We start from the raw sequence: 18,372 nt of genomic DNA, 5'->3' as shown, positions 1-18,372 counted from the left end.
TAGGGCTTTAAAGGTCAACACCAGCACTTTGAATTGTGCTCGGAAACGTACTGGGAGCCAATGTAGGTCTTTCAAGACAGGTGTTTTGTGGTCTCGGCGGCCGCCCCCAGTCACCAGTCTAGCTGCCGCATTCTGGATTAGTTGTAGTTTCTGGGTCACCTTCAAAGGTAGCCCCACGTAGAGCGCATTGCAGTAGTCCAAGCGGGAGAAAACTAGATATTAAAAGTGCAGCGAAACCAACAATCCATGTTTTGCTAGATAGGCACATGATAGGAGCTGAAGGACACAGAGTTTTCCTGTAAGCTTGCTAGACGCTGCCAATGTGCCCTGAGTAGCTATACATTCTCCTACCTGCCTGGGGACACCTTCGTAGTCTTTCCACCTCTTTCTGCTCTGCCAGCAATGTGAGGACATCTGCTTAGTCTGAGCACGGAGATCAAATTTTAAACTAGACTTAGGTATGTCTTTGTAACTGAGTGGCCATTTTAAGTCTGTCTGAACAAAGCTGCTGCATCTGTTACTCTGCAACAAGTATTCTGAGTGAGTAAATTTTTACCTTTCACAAGACCATTTCTGTGATCGTTGTTTTAAGGGAGAGAAAAGGGGGACATAACAGGAAAACCCAGTCTCCCTTAAAGCACCCTGGATTAATGAAAAGGCTAAAACTAGCCTATCTAAGCTTCCCTTTTAAGCTGCAAAGGGATGGCACTTTGCTGAACTCACAAACATGAGGGAGGAAGGATAATATCTAATAAATATATCCTCTCCTAACATCTATACACAGCCCAACAAAAAAGTGACATGAAATGTAATGTGATGCAAGGGAAGCAACCTTGTTGTCTTTCATAGCCCTAGTTTGACGAAGAGTTCAGAAGGACTTCGGCTCACTATTTTGTGACAGTTACAGATAGGTAGCCGTGTTGGTCTGCCATAGTCAAAATAAGAAAAATCCTTCCAGTAGCACCTTTAAGACCAACTAAGTTAGTTCTTGGTATGAGCTTTCGTGTGCAAGCACACTTCTTCAGATACACTGAAACAGAAGTTGCCAGATCCTTCTATATAGTGAGAAGGTGGGGAGGGGTATTACTCAGAAGGGTGGTGGGAATGGGAGATTGGCAGATAGCTGAGATGAGCCTGCTGACGACTCTTAACGACTGTAATAGGTCTTACAGGAAAAGGCAAGGGGTGAGAAGGTGAGAAATGGCTTAGTCATGTATAATGGGATAAGAATCCAATGTCTTTGTTCAAACCAGGTCTCTCCATGGTTTTAAGTTTGGTAATGAGTTGCAATTCAGCAGCTTCTCTTTCCAGTCTATTTCTGAAATTTCTTTGTAGTAAAACAGCTACTTTGAGATCTTGTATAGAATGTCCTGGGAGATTGAAGTGTTCTCCTACTGGTTTCTCTGTTTTGTGATTCTTGATGTCAGATTTATGTCCATTTATTCTTTGGCGTAAGGTTTGGCCTGTTTGTCCAATATAGAGAGCTGAAGGACACTGTTGGCATTTGATGCCATACACAATGTTAGATGATGAGCAATTGAATAGTCCCGAGATGGTATGTGTGATGTTGTTGGGGCCAGTAATGGTGTTGTCCGGGTGTATGTGGCAGCAAAGTTGGCATCTGGGTTTATTGCAAGCTCTGGTGCCAGTGTCCGTGTTAAGTCTGGTTGTAGTATTATTGTGGGTTAGGAGTTGTTTAAGATTGGGTGGCTGTCTGTAGGCAATGAAAGGTCTTCCTCCCAGAGCTTGAGAAAGAGAACTGTCATTGTCCAGGAGAGGTTGTAGATCTCTGATGATGCGTTGTACTGTTTTAACTTGGGAGCTGTATGTGATGACTAGAGGTGTTCTGTTATTTTCTTTTTTGGGTCTATCTTGCAGCAAGTTCTCTCTGGGTATAAGTCTGGCTCTGTGCTACCATCCCAAACATACCAAACAGTCCATTGTATATAGCCAGGCACTACGTTACAGCCGCATCTGTTCCAATTCTACAGACAGAGACTCTCACCTAAGAGATCTACAGCAAACCTTTTCAGAACTAAAATACCCAGCAGATGAAGTTAGACAACAGATCAACAGAGCCAGACTTATACCCAGAGAGAACTTGCTGCAAGACAGACCCAAAAAAGAAAATAACAGAACACCTCTAGTCATCACATACAGCTCCCAAGTTAAAACAGTACAACACATCATCAGAGATCTACAACCTCTCCTGGACAATGACAGTTCTCTTTCTCAAGCTCTGGGAGGAAGACCTTTCATTGCCTACAGACAGCCACCCAATCTTAAACAACTCCTAACCCACAATAATACTACAACCAGACTTAACACGGACACTGGCACCAGAGCCTGCAATAAACCCAGATGCCAACTTTGCTGCCACATACACCCGGACAACACCATTACTGGCCCCAACAACATCACACATACCATCTCGGGACTATTCAATTGCTCATCATCTAACATTGTGTATGGCATCAAATGCCAACAGTGTCCTTCAGCTCTCTATATTGGACAAACAGGCCAAACCTTACGCCAAAGAATAAATGGACATAAATCTGACATCAAGAATCACAAAACAGAGAAACCAGTAGGAGAACACTTCAATCTCCCAGGACATTCTATACAAGATCTCAAAGTAGCTGTTTTACTACAAGGAATTTCAGAAATAGACTGGAAAGAGAAGCTGCTGAATTGCAACTCATTACCAAACTTAAAACCATGGAGAGACCTGGTTTGAACAAAGACATTGGATTCTTATCCCATTATACATGACTAAGCCATTTCTCACCTTCTCACCCCTTGCCTTTTCCTGTAAGACCTATTACAGTCGTTAAGAGTCGTCAGCAGGCTCATCTCAGCTATCTGCCAATCTCCCATTCCCACCACCCTTCTGAGTAATACCCCTCCCCACCTTCTCACTATATAGAAGGATCTGGCAACTTCTGTTTCAGTGTATCTGAAGAAGTGTGCTTGCACACGAAAGCTCATACCAAGAACTAACTTAGTTGGTCTTAAAGGTGCTACTGGAAGGATTTTTCTTATTTTGTGACGTTTTGCTTGGGCCTCCGGCTCCTGCAGACAACCTATCATTGAGGATTAATCCTGATTTGTTTACACAAATCTTATGCAGAGGTTAGACTACAGCCAGTCATTACTGAACATTTTGTACTGATTTGTTTGCAGGGAGGTTGTGCGACAATGAGTATCCATCAGAATCTGATTGTGTTTGTGCATTGTCCCACTACTCATCTGTTCATTCCACATTTTCAATGATTTCCCCCATCACTTTCCAAACTGCAAAATCTTGTTTCTTTTGAAAAAATGGTTTGTTTTTTGCACTAGGGGGCGACAGAGCACTTTAATCCAATTTTATCAAATCCCTCCCTCAAAATACTGCCCTAGAGGCAGTACCCCTAATAACGCGGAGGGGGGGAGGGGACCCGTGGCCCTTCCAATACTGCTGGACTACAGTTCCCGGCACCCCTGACCATTAGGCATGCTGGCCAGGGCTGATGGGAGCTGGGAATCCAAGCACAGCTGAAGGACCACAGGCTCACTGGTTCCTCATTAGAAGGAATCTCCCCACTGTGGATTTTGGATAAATAAATAAATAGCACCCCGCCCAGTAGGCAGACCAAGCATGTGTTTTGGGGCACCAGCAAAGCAGGGACACACCCTCTACAAACGCGAATTTTATTTTGAAACAGTTATATATATATATAGCATTAAAGTAATCGTCGTGGGAAAAATCAGAACTTTCTTAGACTTCCTTACACTCCACAGTCTTCCTCATTTTTCTGTTCTATTTTTATTACTTCTCCCCACCCAACCAGGGGGCGTCCTATTAACGCAGATGGAAGCAATGCAAAAAAAACAACAACCCAGATTATGTCATATACCGCAAGAAATGCATGTCTTATTTAATTGTTTTTAATTGTGTTACGGTTTAGTATTGCTTTAAATTCTGAATTTCATATGGGTGGGCACCATCATCTTTCCAGCGCTCGGGGCCTCTGCAGGTCCTAATCCTTCCCTGGCCACGGATGTGTCACTAACTGGGGAAGGGGGGGAGAGATTTTGTGGGAAACGGGATGTTGTGTTAAGTGTGTCCCGTAATCTCGTTTAATCCTGCCAAAGCGAGTCCCCGCCCCCGCCCCGAAATCCCATTGATTTAAACGGGACTCCGTCGCTGGAACCAAAGGAACCTCCCGGCGTGGCCAAATTATTCCATCCTTCCTTGGGGTTGCTTTAAAAATTTTTTTTAAAACCCTTTTCCTCCCTTATTTCAAAGCAGCAGCAGCAACAACAACAGTGCCGTTTGTGCAATTCACCGGGAAGGAAAAGATGAAGAAATTGCGCTAGCGGCCCCGAGGAGGAGGAGGAGGAGGAGCTGGAGACGTCCCGAAGCGAGCCAACCAAAAGACAAGTGTCGGGGCAGAAGGAAGTGACTTCCGCGCCTTCGGGTTTTCTGGAGATTACGGTAAACGCGTCTCAGTCACGTGTAATTACTGGAAGGGGGCAAAAGATGAACCCGGAGTGGCAGGAGAAAATGCGCACTTGAGTTCCGACGAGACGGTTCCACCTTAAAAGCCACCCTGGGAAAGGGGAGCGCAGGATTCCCCCGGAGGGAAGCCCACCCAGAGTTTGCCTGGGTCATTTTAAAGAAAAAACCCGTAGGAGCGAGAAAGTGAGGAGGAGGAGGAGGAGGAGGAGGAGGAGGAGGAGAAGGGGAGAGAACTCATCCAGCCTCCCACGCCCCCCCTCCAGTCCCATCCCTCGGCTCGGCTCGGGGCGCGCACCGCGCATCGTGTCCGGTCCGGGGGTCTCCCGGGTCGCACCCCGTCCTCTTCTTCCTCCTCCAGCAGCATGGGGATGTGCTACAGCCTCCGGCCCGGCGGGGACCACCTGCCCATCCCCTCCTACGGCAACGTGGAAGTGGAGGTGGTGGACCGCGGCGAGTGTCCGGCGGCGATAGCGGTCAAGCTGAAGCAGGACATCAAGGCCAAAGAGAAAGCGGACATCAAGAGGAGCAAAAGCATCGACAAGTCGCTCAAAGCCGAGAAGAGGCAATACAAGCAGACGCACCGGCTGCTTTTGTTGGGTAAGTTCGGGGGGTTCTTGGCGGTGTCAACGTGCCTGTGTGTGTGTGTGTGTGTCTGTCTGTCTGTCTGTCTGTCTGCGGGGCGCGGTGGGCGAGATTTTTTATTTTCCCCTGCAAGGCTGCAAATGTGGTGTCTGCCAGCAGCAAGCCGCTTGCCTGTGTATGTTTTTTTGCAAGAGAATCGGCGTCTTGTTCCCTCGCTTGGCGTGTCCGAGCTTTGAAAGGCTGTGTTCATAAGCGGCGGCAGCAAGCTCCCTCTACGGTCTGTATTTGGGTTTCACACTCCTAATCTGTTGTGTTTGGGTTCCTCCCCGCCTCCCCCAGCCACCCCTTCGGCGCCGTTTGGCAGAAAAGTTCTGGCTTGGAGGTTTTGTGCAAAAAGTCCTTTGGGTTGCTCTTGTTGCTGTTGTCTTTTGTTGTGGTCGACGTGGAGTTAGTGCTGCTGCTAGTCTTTAAACCCCCACCCCCAAAGAAACCCCCTCAACCTCAAGATCAATGCATAGATCCCGAAGGAGCTTTCTTCTCCTTGTGGCTGAAAGTTTGGAGCCAGATGGTCCGCTGTTGCAACATGGTTATTCCCACCCCCCTTCAAATGATTAGTAATCTCTGCATATATATATATTTTAAAAGCTGGATTTAGTAACGCAGCCGGATGATGACAGATATGCGAGGATAACTGTAGTTGTTGCTGCTTTTAAAAACCTGAGTTTTCTCTGTCTTTTTCTGTAATGGGCTTAAACTGAGAGCCAAGAAACACTTTCCTATTGACTCTCCTTTTGCAAAAAAGAAAGAAAGAAAAAAGAGTTTTGAGTGTTTGCATGAGAAACATGCTCTAGTTAGGTGTGCCGGCAAATCAGAGCACTGAGAGGGGGTGTCTATATGGTTGTTGTTGTTGTTATTAAATCCACAGATGCCACAAACTTGTATTAGTAGGTTCATGTGGCTGGGGGTGAAGCTGTGGCGTCTACAACTCAGGATATGATATCGTTGTTGAGACAAAGGATAAGGGGGGTGAAATATTATAAAGCACTTTGTACTAATTTTACATTTAGTATTTAATGTGTTCTGAACCACAACAGTTGCCTACAAGAAGGGGAATTAAGCTTAATCGCTTTCATTATTTCCCAGACAGAAACAAAGGCTGATTCACGGTTGGTGTGGTTTGATAAGTGGGAGGAAGCTGCAATTATTATTTTTTTAAGATACAGGTTTAGTTCTGGGGGTTTCCAGAATAAGGGAGTGGAGTTTAGAACAGGAGTGACATTGTAATATTCACAACCAGAATCGCGGGCCCTGTGATGAAAATCGGGGGATTTCTGTGTACATGTTGCAACCACATTAAGGATCGCTGCCCCCAAATCCACATTGCTGAAGTCTGTGCATTGTATTCATTTTCATCCCTGCTATAAACTATATTAGTGTTGTTGTTGTTGTTTAGTCGTTTAGTCGTGTCCGCCTCTTCGTGACCCCATGGACCAGAGCATGCCAGGCACTCCTGTCTTCCACTGCCTCCCGCAGTTTGGTCAAACTCATGTTTGTGGCTTCGAGAACACTGTCCAACCATCTCGTCCTCTGTCGTCCCCTTCTCCTTGTGCCCTCCATCTTTCCCAACATCAGGGTCTTTTCCAGGGAGTCTTCTCTTCTCCTGAGGTGGCCCAAGTACTGGAGCCTCAGCTTCATGATCTGTCCTTCCAGTGAGCACTCAGGGCTAATTTCCTTAAGAATGGATGCGTTTGATCTTTTTGCAGTCCATGGGACTCTCAAGAGTCTCCTCCAGCACCATAATTCAAAAGCATCAATTCTTAGTAAGTGGGTCTAATTCAGTCTTTCCCCAAATATGGGTTGCATACATGATTCTTCCCTTTCCTGTTCCCACAGCAACCCTGAAAGGTAGGTTAGGCTTAGTAAAGGTGACAAGGTTTCCCAGTGAGCTTCACGGCTGAGTGGGGTTTGAACTCTGTTCTCCTGCGCCCGTGTCTCTAACCACTACACTATGCTGGGTCTCTCTCCAACTATATAAAAGCAAACCAGTAAAATTCTCAGCAGAACATACAAATTAACCATCCAAGGACTAGGAGAAGAGGAAGGTCTTTACCTGGCACTGAAAAGACAGATATACATAGCTGCCCCATAGCTGAAGTACTCTAGGAAGCCAGTGCAGTGTAGTGGATAGAGTGTCTGACTAGCCACAACCTCTTAACCTACCTCACAGGGTTGTTGTAGGGATTAACCGAGGATGAGGGGATGAACCATGTACTCCTTGAAGAGGAATAGAAATGTGATAAATAAGCTCTTCTGCTTACCTGCTTGAGAAAGCTGGAGGGGCCAGCCAGGTGAAGATGTCAGTCACCAACCTGGCTTCCAGAGATCTCCATGTGGTCACAATGGGACCCATGGTGGACGCAAAATGCGCCTGGCGCCTGGCTAATTGCTAACGCTGATCCTATCATTGCATGGATTTCCACTTGTGCAGCAGAATGTCTTCCACTTTTCTACCCCGTGTGCCCCTAAATCTGTTCTTGGGACTCCCCTCAACCCTCTGGAGCAGATTTTGGGAAGTGCACATGCGGACTGAGGAAAAGGGAGGAAAGTCCTGTTTTGCCAGGGATCCTCCTTTCGCCGATAGGCTGCTTACGTATCGGGGGGAAGCCGGAGCGCATGGAGTCGTGATGGTGGCTGAGGCCTGGGGGCACAGGTTCGTTTTATGATGCCCTGTCTGGAATGCGGCGGGGATGACTGCCACAAGGTATCAGCTGATTCAGGATAGCGGCTAAAAATATTGCGAGCTTAAGGCTGTCTTGGCAAAAAAATAAGATTAAAAATCAAGATAATGTATTTTGAGATGCTAAAAAGGAAAATAGATGGGATTGTGAATTGTGTTCTGTGCGCTGTGCAAATCATTGGCCTTGGTAGCGAGGGTGATGGGAACAGTCATCCAATAAATTCCAGAGGCCTGTCCCTAGCTTCATGGAACAAAGTGTATTTCTTCCATTCAGGTTTTGTTTGGCAAAGTTATGGTTATTTGGCATGCCGGCTTCTGAATCAAAAGGGTTACTGGGAACGTGGCAAAGGAAAATGGCGTCCTCCTCTTGATTAGGAAGTGTGTCGATTAGAAAGTGTGAAGAGGTTGTGGGGTTCGAACCCACAACCCTGAGATTAAGAGACTCATACCCTACCAGCTAGGGATGCGGGTGGCGCTGTGGGTTAAACCACAGAGCCTAGGACTTGCTGATCAGAAGGTCGGCGGTTCAAATCCCCGGGACAGGGTGAGCTCCCGTTGCTCGGTCTCTGCTCCTGCCAACCTAGCAGTTCGAAAGCACGTCAAAGTGCAAGTAGATAAATAGGTACTGCTCTGGCAGGAAGGTAAACGGCGTTTCCGTATGCTGCTCTGGTTCGCCAGAAGCAGCTTAGTCATGCTGGCCACATGACCCAGAAGCTGTACGCTGGCTCCCTCAGCCAATAAAGCGAGATGCGCGCCACAACCCCAGAGTCGGCTACAACTGGACCCTAATGGTCTGGGGTCCCTTTACCTTTTACCCTACCAGCTGAGCTAGTGCTTTTGCCTGGCTGGAATTTGTCTTTGCATGCCTAGATGGAGGAAAAGAGCAGAGTAGTCTTCTGTGCAAATGAAAGATTGCATATGTTTCTCCACTTAGCTTAGCCTCTGGCTCTGCTCACCACTGACACCAGAAGATTGCCCTCCCGCCTTTGAATTACCCTGCACGGTTGTTCCTTCTGAGGAACCTTACAGCTACTTAAAGTTTTGCTAGAACCTCTGCTCTGCATCACAGCGCCGACGCAGACCCCATGTTCCATGCGTGGAACATTCTTTTCTTCTCGGTTGCAACTGACTGTTTTGCCGTGGGCTGCCACTGGCCCTTCCAGCAAACTCTATAAAACAAGGGTGCTAAGGGCCACATTCACCCCATATATTTAAAGCACTATGATTCCAAACGCTTTGCAAGAGTTACCAGAAACCCCAGACTTGGCTGTGGCTTATCTCCTGCAGGCCACGGTGAAACGCAGGAGACCACTCCTCCTTGTCCTCCCTTCCTCGGGACAGAGCATTATGACTGTCTCACTCCTCTGTCCTATCTTTACCTTTCTCGCTTCTCTTATTTTGCCAGCCAAACCCTGTTGGCCATACATATTTCAGGTTTCTCCTGCTCTAGTTTTCCTCTAGCCATCAACCTCTGCTCCATACAAGGCAGCTTCTCCTCTGTCTCTGCAATAGGAACTGTTTAAGCCTGTAGTCCAGGCAACACGGTTTGGGTAGCCTGCTTAACTTGTAGCGGCTAACAGTCTTGCTATTTTATTATTTTTTCTTCTTCTTTATTTATTGAATTTATATACCACCCTATACCCGGAGGTCTCAGGGCGGTTCACAGAAAATATCACAAAATATAAAATCGAAATAAGAATAATAACCTGATACCACCCCCCAAACAAGAGCCACATTTTAAAAGGGTATAGGATGTCCATCAGGCCCAGCCAAAGGCCTGGTTAAAAAGGAATGTTTTTGCCTGGTGCCTAAAGGTGTATAATGAAGGCACCAGGCAAACGTCCCTGGGGAGAGCATTCCACAGACGGGGAGCCACTGCAGAGAAGGCCCTGCTCTTGCGTTGCCACCCTCTGGACCTCTTGAGGAGGAGGCACATGAAGAAGGGCCTCAGAAGATGATCTCAGGTTCTGGGTAGGTTCATATGGGAAGAGGCGGTCTTTCCATTTCTGTATGGTCTTTATACTGTATTACAAAGGCCAGGGTGCTGAATCTCTTCATTTTATGCTCACAACAGCCTTGTAAGGTAGGTTAGGCTGAGCAAGAAGGAGTGCTCCACAATCATCCAGTGAGCTTCATGGTTGGGTGGAGTTTTAAACCGTAATCTCAGTCGTAGTCCAATGCTGAAGTGGGGAACCTGTGGTTCTGCAGGAGCTGTGGGACTCCCATTTCCCCTCAGTTCCAGCAACAAGCATGGACAATTATCAGGGATAATATATTAATTTCAGATATGTATATAGCATTCAGCATTTCTAATGCAAGTTAGATTCAGAGTTGAAGACCAGCCAGCATCATGTCATGGATGGTTGGACACAGAATAATGGTAGGAGAACCAGCTGCGGAACCCCCAAGGCGAGAAGTCTCAGAGCCCAGGGAGTGGCGATGTAAAAGCTACCGGTACTTGCAGAAATCTAATGGGATACAGTGGAATTGATTCAGTTGATTTGTATGCCACTTTCCCACAATGAGCTGTGCAGACATTCAAAACATCAAAATGCAGAGCATTGAAAAATGCAGATGCAAATACAAATACACAAAATACAGAACATACCAGTACATTTTTTAAAAAATGACAAAAATCTTTAGCACTCGTTTCTGTGTTAACTGGTTCCAGAAATAATCCGTTTGCAACTCCATTAACCAGAATATCACAAGAGTAAATTGATGAAATTTGGGGTGGTATACAATTTTTTTCTTGCTGTTTTCATGAGGGATCAGAAGCGTCCATGTGCAGAAAGAGTGGGAAAGTAGCGATGCTGCCCAGCGATGTTCATTGTTGGCCACTGGTGTGAATGAAATTTAATGTGACACACTGGTAATATTGGTAAAAAAAGCCACAGCTCCATAATGCAACAGGTACTGCAATATGAAAGAAATGTTAGCAAACAGGACGGAAAAACTAGCATTGTAACCAGGAAATCTAATTCAGTATTTCCCACATCTGAATGTACCCCTTGTGGAGTGACTCTTCGATAAACCCATTAATATGTCCGGAAGAGGAACTGGTATTGAGGTTGAGTGCAGACAGTGAGCCAGGAAAGCCGTAGTTTGTACCTCAGGCAGGAGCTCTCTCTAAATGGTAAGCAACTTCCCTCAGCCTCAGAGCACCCTCCCACTTCTGCAATGTGGGGGCCGCAGCAGCGTCCCACTTTGTAAAGCTGCCGTAAAAGGTTGCTGAGATAATGTTTGGTGAAGTGTTCTGAGAACTCGGGAAAATGTCATTCTAAATGCTAAACATTATTTGGATTAATCTATCTTCGAGGGAAAGATCCGAAAGGGAAGTACAGAAAAGGGGAAGCCAAACGAGGAGGAGAGCAAGCATGTTGAAATTACTCCTCACTGTGTTTTCTGCTGTAATAAAAAGCAGAAGAATGTGTGGGCTTGTGTTTATGTAGCACAGATCAACTCATTTGAGCGATCCATAAAATGCAGCTTATAGCTTTCCTTGATTTACCAGTATGTGTGAGAATGCTGGTCTAGACGGGTCATCTGTCTGACCCAGCAGGGCTCTGTTTTCATGTTCTTATGATTCAGACACATCTTGTCCAATAGTTTCAGTGTGTTCAGCCAGGGCTGCTTCTTCAGAAATATTCTGGTTCAGTGCTACCAGCATGAAGAATGGCCCATAACTTTCATGTAGATGCGTTTTAGGAATGGATTAGTCATGTGTTATCAGCCCAGTTCATGCATGCTCCTTCCTGCTCCTTCCATGTTATTCTCTCTCTGCTTAAAAAGCCACATCTGTGGACTGAATTCTGTAATCGACTTAAGAAGCTAACTTGTAAGGAACTCTGAGGGGTCTGAGTTGCAGGATGGGAATGTGGTTTACATTTGGAGCTTTTTTTGAAACAATTTGTTTCTATTTACTTAAACCCGTCTGTGGTTTGAAATTCTTCCTCGGTTTCTTCTTCTTTGCTCCATCTGGCAATTCCCTGCTCTGTGGGATCCACATAGCTAATTAAAAAGAAATAAGTGGCTCTTGTGTCTTATCAGCATCATCAGATTGCTTCAAGGTAATCAGCTGTCTCGGGTCATTTGGGGAGTGACTTTGGAAAGCACGCTGAAAATCAGTGGCCACAGGTCAGGGGTGATGAGAGCTGGGGTCCAAAGACATCCAGAGGGAATCATAGAATTGGAAGGAACCACAAGGGTCATCTAGTCCAACCCCCTGCAGTGCAGGAATCTTTTGCCCAATGTTGGGCTCAAAGCCACAAATCTGAGATTAAGAATCTCATGCTGTACTGTACTAACTGAGCTCATAGCTTTCTTCCTCCGGGTTTAGGGTCAATCCCAGTTCTGTGCTTTCTCAGATTAAAATGCCAGTTCAGTGTATTGATTTAAGAATCCTTCCTTCTGAGAACCGGACGAGCACTGCTCAGAAGTTGAACAGAAAACTGCAAAATGATCCTTGAGGGGTAGGCAAAGAAAGAAAGAAGGCGAGGAGGTGAGAGCAGACAACACAGGTCTGGGGAAAAATACAAGGAATGCCATTCAGGAGCTATTTTGGGAGAGGTTTAGGGACTCCCTTTGGGTTTCCCCTGGATCTTTTAAAACCTGATTCAGCAGTTAATATTGGGTTTTCACTGGAGTAAGGAGAGCAAAAGAAAAATAAGATTTTTCAGACCTGGGATAAGAGATTGATTCAGATTTCAATGAATATGGATCAAAGGAAAGTGTGGATGATCCCTAAGTCATTGCAATCAGAGTGTGCTCACCCAGAGCAATAGCTCCCTGTGTTTTACTGAGCGGAAAATATGTCTTTATTTTCCATTCCTTTCCACCGAAATCATAGTACAGTCATACCTTGGAAGTCGAATGGAATCTGTTCCAGAAGTCGGTTCGACTTCCAAAACGGTCAGAAACCAAAGCGCGGCTTCTGATTGGCTGCAGGAAGCTCCTGCGGCCAATTGGAAGCCGTGGAAGCCCTGTCGGACGTTCGGGTTCTAAAGAATGTTTGCAAACTGGAACACTCAATTCCAGGTTTGCAGTATTTGAGGGCCAAAATGTCCAAGTACCAAGGCGTTTGGGATCCAAGGTATGACTGTACACACACACAACCACACACAACACACATCAATCACTTAAATAAGAAGGCCGCCTTTCATCAGTGTTCCAAGGGTGAATCAGGTGCATAAGTCAGTGTGGTGTAGTGGTTAAGAGCGGTGGACTCGTAATCTCGGGAACCGGGTTCGCTTCCTCGCTCCTCCACATGAGCTGCTGGGTGACCTTGGGCCAGTCACACTTCTCTTAGCCTCACTCACCTCACAGAGTGTTTGTTGTGGAGGACAAAGGGAAAGGAGATTTTTAGCCGCTTTGAGACTCCTTAAAGGGAGTGAAAGGCAGGATATCAAATCCAAACTCCGTAAGTCGTGACTCAAGATCAGGTGCATAAGTCGTGACTCAAGTAAGAAACCCCAGTCAATAGAGGACAATTGGAATAAGAATCCACACAAGGCAAATCAAGGAGCTCAGCCTCTGTGTGGAAACATAGGAACCCTTATTCTGACTCAGACCATTGTTTTCTGTGTAACTCAGCACTGTCCACACTGAGTAGCAATGGCTCTCTGGTATTTCCCGCATTGCTGTCTCCCAGTCTCACCTGGCTTGAGCCTGACACTTCCGGCTTGCAAGGCAGCTGCTTTGCCACATTGCTGTCACCGTTGCCCACACAGTTTCTCAGTGTTGCAGGTCGCCCTCCTTCCTACTTCACTGTGATTGGGGTCTCCTGGTGGTTCAGAAAAGGAGCAGCTTTCACAACAGTGCTTTCTTGCACTTATGAAACCACTTTAAAAAAAGGAAAAGATTTGTAATGTGGGTTCTTTGCGGTCCTTTTTATTGGCAGTGAGTTTGGGACCCACAGTCCTGCCTAGTCTGTCCAAAGCAGAGCTGAGAGCTATGAGGAAATGGATCAGAAATGAAAAGCGAGGTCATTATATACGTCTACGGTGAGTTGGCGTGTTCTAAATTTGGAGCATTGCAGGCAATTGCGTGTTTGCTGCGCCAAATGAAGACCATTTAGTAGAGATGGGACAAAAATAGGGCAATTAGAATAGATTAGTTTGCACAAAAATGCTTAAGCTTCTAAAACCGGGGCGGGGAGCATGTGGCCTGGACTCCAGATCCCATCACCAGTGGCAGACATGGGTACTATGACGCCCTGTGCAAGGCCAAAAGTTCACCCAGTCTTCTCTCTGCCCTCCCAAAGGCAGGTAAAGAGGAGGCCGTCTGACAGAGTCTTTGTTAAGTTGTGGGTGAACATATCAGACGACACAGCGATTCTTCAAACAGCTCTTGTTTATTCACAGGCCAGAACAGAACTGAACTGAAGAGTTCAGCCAGCCTGCTTATATAGAGCTCCAGTACAACGTAACTGTAACAACTTTCTGTGACTATCCAATCACTGAACGTCACTTTTCATACCTTATTTGCATATGGGGACCTGAGTGAAAACTATCTACAGTACCCCCCTGCTGGCTCAGGGTGAGAACTTCAGTACATAACAGTCTTAAAGCCTTCTTCCCAAAGGTGGGAAAGCTCAAAATAGGACTCTAGGACTCTATCTAATGTAAGATGTGCCACGAAGGGTATTTGCATAGTTCTGACATTTGAAGGGCCATAGCTCAGTGGCAGAGCATCTGCTTCTCATGTGCACAAGGTCACAGGTTCAATTCCTGCCATCTCCAGATAGGGCTGGGAATGCCCCACTGATCTGAAATAATAATAATAATAATAATAATAATAATAATAATAATAATTTATTGAAACCCTGGAGTGCAGCTGCTAGTCAGTGAAGACTGTGCTGAGCTAGATGGGCCAGCTGAGTCGATATAAGCTGCCTTTCTCTGTTCCTGTACATGGGGGGAAATGCAACCTTTAAACTGATTTTTTGGAATAAAAGCAACATGGGTGAGGTTGATTAATTTGCCATTTAAATTTCTGTGGCATACCTGGAGTTCCTTAAGAGAGCTCTTGCCCCGCTCTGTACCTTGGCACCCCCATGGGGGGGGGGTCATTAGGAAGACCAATTTGGCTGGGCCTCTCAGTGTCCTACCTTTCGCACTAGGATTAAACCCACAATAGAATAGCCCAATAGATTGTAAGCTGCCACTCCTCACCATAACTCAGCTAAAAGACCAGAGGCAGGTTCGGATTCCTCTTGAATCAAACTGCACCAGCTATGCTTTAAACCATGGGTAGGCAAGCTAAGGCCCGGGGGCCGGATCCAGCCCAATCGCCTTCTAAATCCAGCCCACGGACGGTTCAGGAATCATCATACTTTTACATGAGTAGAATATTTCCTTTTATTTAAAATGCATCTCTGGGTTATTTGGCGGGGGCTGCCTGGTGTTTTTACATGAGTAGAATGTGTGCTTTTATTTAAAATGCATCTCAGGGTTATTTGTGAGGCATAGGAATTCGTTCACATATTTTTTTTCCAAAATTTAGTCCAGCCCCCCACAAGGCCTGAGGCACAGTGGACCAGCCCCCTGCTGAAAAAGTTTGCTGACCCCTGTTTAAACCTTTGATTTGATTTATTGACAATATATACAGAACATGGTATTGCCATAGCTGTCAACCTTCCCTATTTTTGCAGGAAATTCCCTTATTCCAGCACCGTTTCCTGCCGCTTCCCGCTGCTATCCCGGATTGTTAGATATCCCGTAGACTGTCCCCGGGACAGGTGAGGCTGTTGATCCCTTATTTTCAAATCTGAAAGTTGACAGCTATGGGTATTGCCATCAGTTTAAATCAAAGGTGGTTCTAGCTTCTGAACTGGCTCTGACTACAGTGGTACCTCAGGTTAAGTACCTAATTCTTTCCGGAGGTCCTTTCTTAACCTGAAACTGTTCTTAACCTGAAGCACCACTTTAGCTAATGGGGCCTCCTGCTGCTACCATGCCGCTGGAGCACGATTTCTGTTCTCATCCTGAAGCAAAGTTCTTAACCTGAAGCACTATTTCTGGGTTAGCGGAGTCTGTAACCTGAAGCGTATGTAACCCGAGGTACCACTGTACTAGCATGTAGAGAGATAGCATCTCTTATGTACAAACTGCAAGATCAGGTAAGCCTGGGATCAGAAACATCGCTTTCTGCCCTCCCTGACTGACTGAATGGCCCTCATAGTGCAGATCTAGGCTAAACATTATTTTAGATATTTCCTGTGAAATTGACAAATTGCTTAAACCGCATCAGGATGTTGGCAGGCATGAGACAAAGGTCACAGAGGTCAGCCTTGATTACCCCTTAAGGAAGGGTTGACGGGGAGCAAAACCAGGCACCTCAGGGTGCAACAAAAAGTCAAACTTAAACATTTGAGGAGTTTAATTTAATCCGACACTTCCCAAGGCAACTCAAAACAATTTACAACCAGTAGGCCAAACAAGCAAAAAAACCACATAGATGTATTAAAAATAGGGGAGGGGACCCCTCAAAAACATCCCACCCACTTCTAAAAGGCCACAGATAGTTAAAGGTCAAAGGCCTGGTTATAAAGGAAAGTTTTTGCCCGGTGTTATGTACTGAAGTTCTTACCCTGGGCCAGCAGGGGGATACTGTAGATAGTTCAGGTCCACATATGCAAATAAGGGATCGAAAGTGACATTCAGTGATTGGATAGTTACAGAAAATGGTTACTGTTGCATTCTAGTGGAGCTCTATATAAGCAGGCTGGCTGAACCCTTCAGTTCAGTTCTGTTCTGGCCTGTGAATAAACAAGAGCTGTTTAACACCCGGCATCTTAAGATATATAATGAAGGTGCCAGGCAGGCCTCCCTAGGGAGAGCATTCCACAAATAGGGAGCCGCCACAGAAAAGGCCTGTTCTCGCGTTGCTGCCTTCTGGACCTCTCATGGGGGAGGCACACGAAGAAGGGCATCAGATGATGATCGCAGGGTCCAGGTCAGTTCCTATGCAAAGAAGCAGATATTGGATGAGTTTTGTTATTTTTGCATGGTTTATGCTGTAGTTTATTGCTTATTTCTTTTTGTACTGTGAGCTTTTTAAAAAAGATGGGCAGTGCCTAGAAAAGTAGCTTCCTTATTTATTCATTTATTTACTCATAAGAGCATTTCTAAATTGCCAAGTCATTAAAAAAACAAAAACCCAAACTCATAAGACATCGTAAAGTTATGCAACTGTAAAATACCGAACAAATGACCCAACACTGAATCAAATTAATTCTCTAAAAATGCTTGGCGAAACAGACAAGTTTTCGGCAGAGTTGTGGGTGCCTGTGATTTCAGCGAGACTGAGAACAGTCTTCTAGAGTACTTGTTCCATTACACCAGAAACCTTAATTTGTACTAAACGCCTTCATTTGTGTAGAAACTGAATCAATATGTGATAACTGTCAGACAGTCAGGAGATGATCACAGGGATCTGGTTGCTGTATAATCAGATCTGGCAAGGCAGTCCTTCAGGTCCTGGGTAGTTTAGGGCTAGTTCTTTACACTAACAGTAGTACCTTGAATTTAGTTCAGCAACATACTGGCAGCCAGTATGTTGATACAGAGATGCTTCGCCCAAAAGCCAGTGTTATGTACTGAGTTGAAAAGGATCCAAAATGTAGCAGTCTGATTGGTCCTAGAACAATAGGCTCCAGAATGCAGCAGTCTGATTGGTCCACAGGAGCCACCCAATCCAGCTCCAGGTAGAAGTGAATTCGTGACCAGATTGGCCTACAGGAGAATCCTGGAATTAGCCAATCACGTGGGGCCCATTGTGTAAATAATGTATATAAAGCAGACATTCTGGGGGAACTTCCAGTTCTCCTCACCACTATGAGCTGAATAAAGAGCATAAAATCCACTCTTGACTCCGAGTATATTTCAGCCAGACTGTAGCATTCTGCATTATAAAATAAATGTGATATTGCTGGTAACTCTTCCTTGAGTTTGGACAATGGGTGGCAGAATACTAGCAGTGAATTCCAGAACCTGCTTTTAGAATAAGGCGTTTTTTTAGAGCGTTTTTTGTTTATAGAGTGCTGCTAGATCAGTCCAAGGATCAAGGGTCGCAGCTATTGGTTTGCGCGTTACCTCAACATTTGTGTGGCACAATCCGCCAGCCATTTCTTCCTTGTTCTTTGTTCAGCTGAAATATATTCTCCCTGAGCCACCCACAATTGTATTGAGCAGATTGGGTTGTTACTTGTTGCTGTGCAACCATAATGTTTTAATATATGGCTGCTGAGTTTGTCGGTTTAGCATCTGCTTGCCCAATAGCCAAACTAGAGGTAGACAATCTGTCAACCCAAGTTATAGTCACATAGCAGGACTGGGAAATATGCAACAACAAAACTGGAATTAAAAAAATGTTTGAAGCCTATTTTAATGGGTTCTGCTGTGGATTAAAACCACAATTTTTTTCCTCAGTGTCCGTCTAAGCCCCCTTTACTTAAACTTCTGCTCTTGTTTAAAACAGATACTTTTTCCTGTCAGTGACTCTCCATTCTCATTGAATTCAAGTTTTTCCCTTTTTTATTCCTAAGCTG

The 18,372-nt window shown here is 45.5% G+C and overlaps 1 protein-coding gene across 2 annotated transcripts in view; it reads left to right on the top strand.

Annotated features, from left to right (window-relative positions):
- Window positions 1–4,802: 4,802 nt before the first annotated feature.
- The window catches only part of GNAS (GNAS complex locus), a 177,123-nt gene continuing 163,553 nt past the window's right edge, over window positions 4,803–18,372 (top strand). The window contains exon 1 of one of the 2 annotated variants that reach the window (XM_081011426.1): window positions 4,803–5,101. In XM_081011426.1, the coding sequence (XP_080867552.1) occupies window positions 4,867–5,101 (235 nt within the window). In that variant the 5' untranslated portion in view covers window positions 4,803–4,866. The remainder of the gene's footprint in view (window positions 5,102–18,372) is intronic. The other variant, XM_081011427.1, reaches the window with a different exon arrangement.

This window comes from Podarcis pityusensis (assembly GCF_964106645.2).
Source record: "Podarcis pityusensis genome assembly, chromosome: 6".
Taxonomy (NCBI): Eukaryota; Metazoa; Chordata; class Lepidosauria; order Squamata; family Lacertidae; genus Podarcis; species Podarcis pityusensis.
Note: the sequence above shows the minus strand (reverse complement) of the source record. Positions and strands in the feature narration are given on the sequence as shown.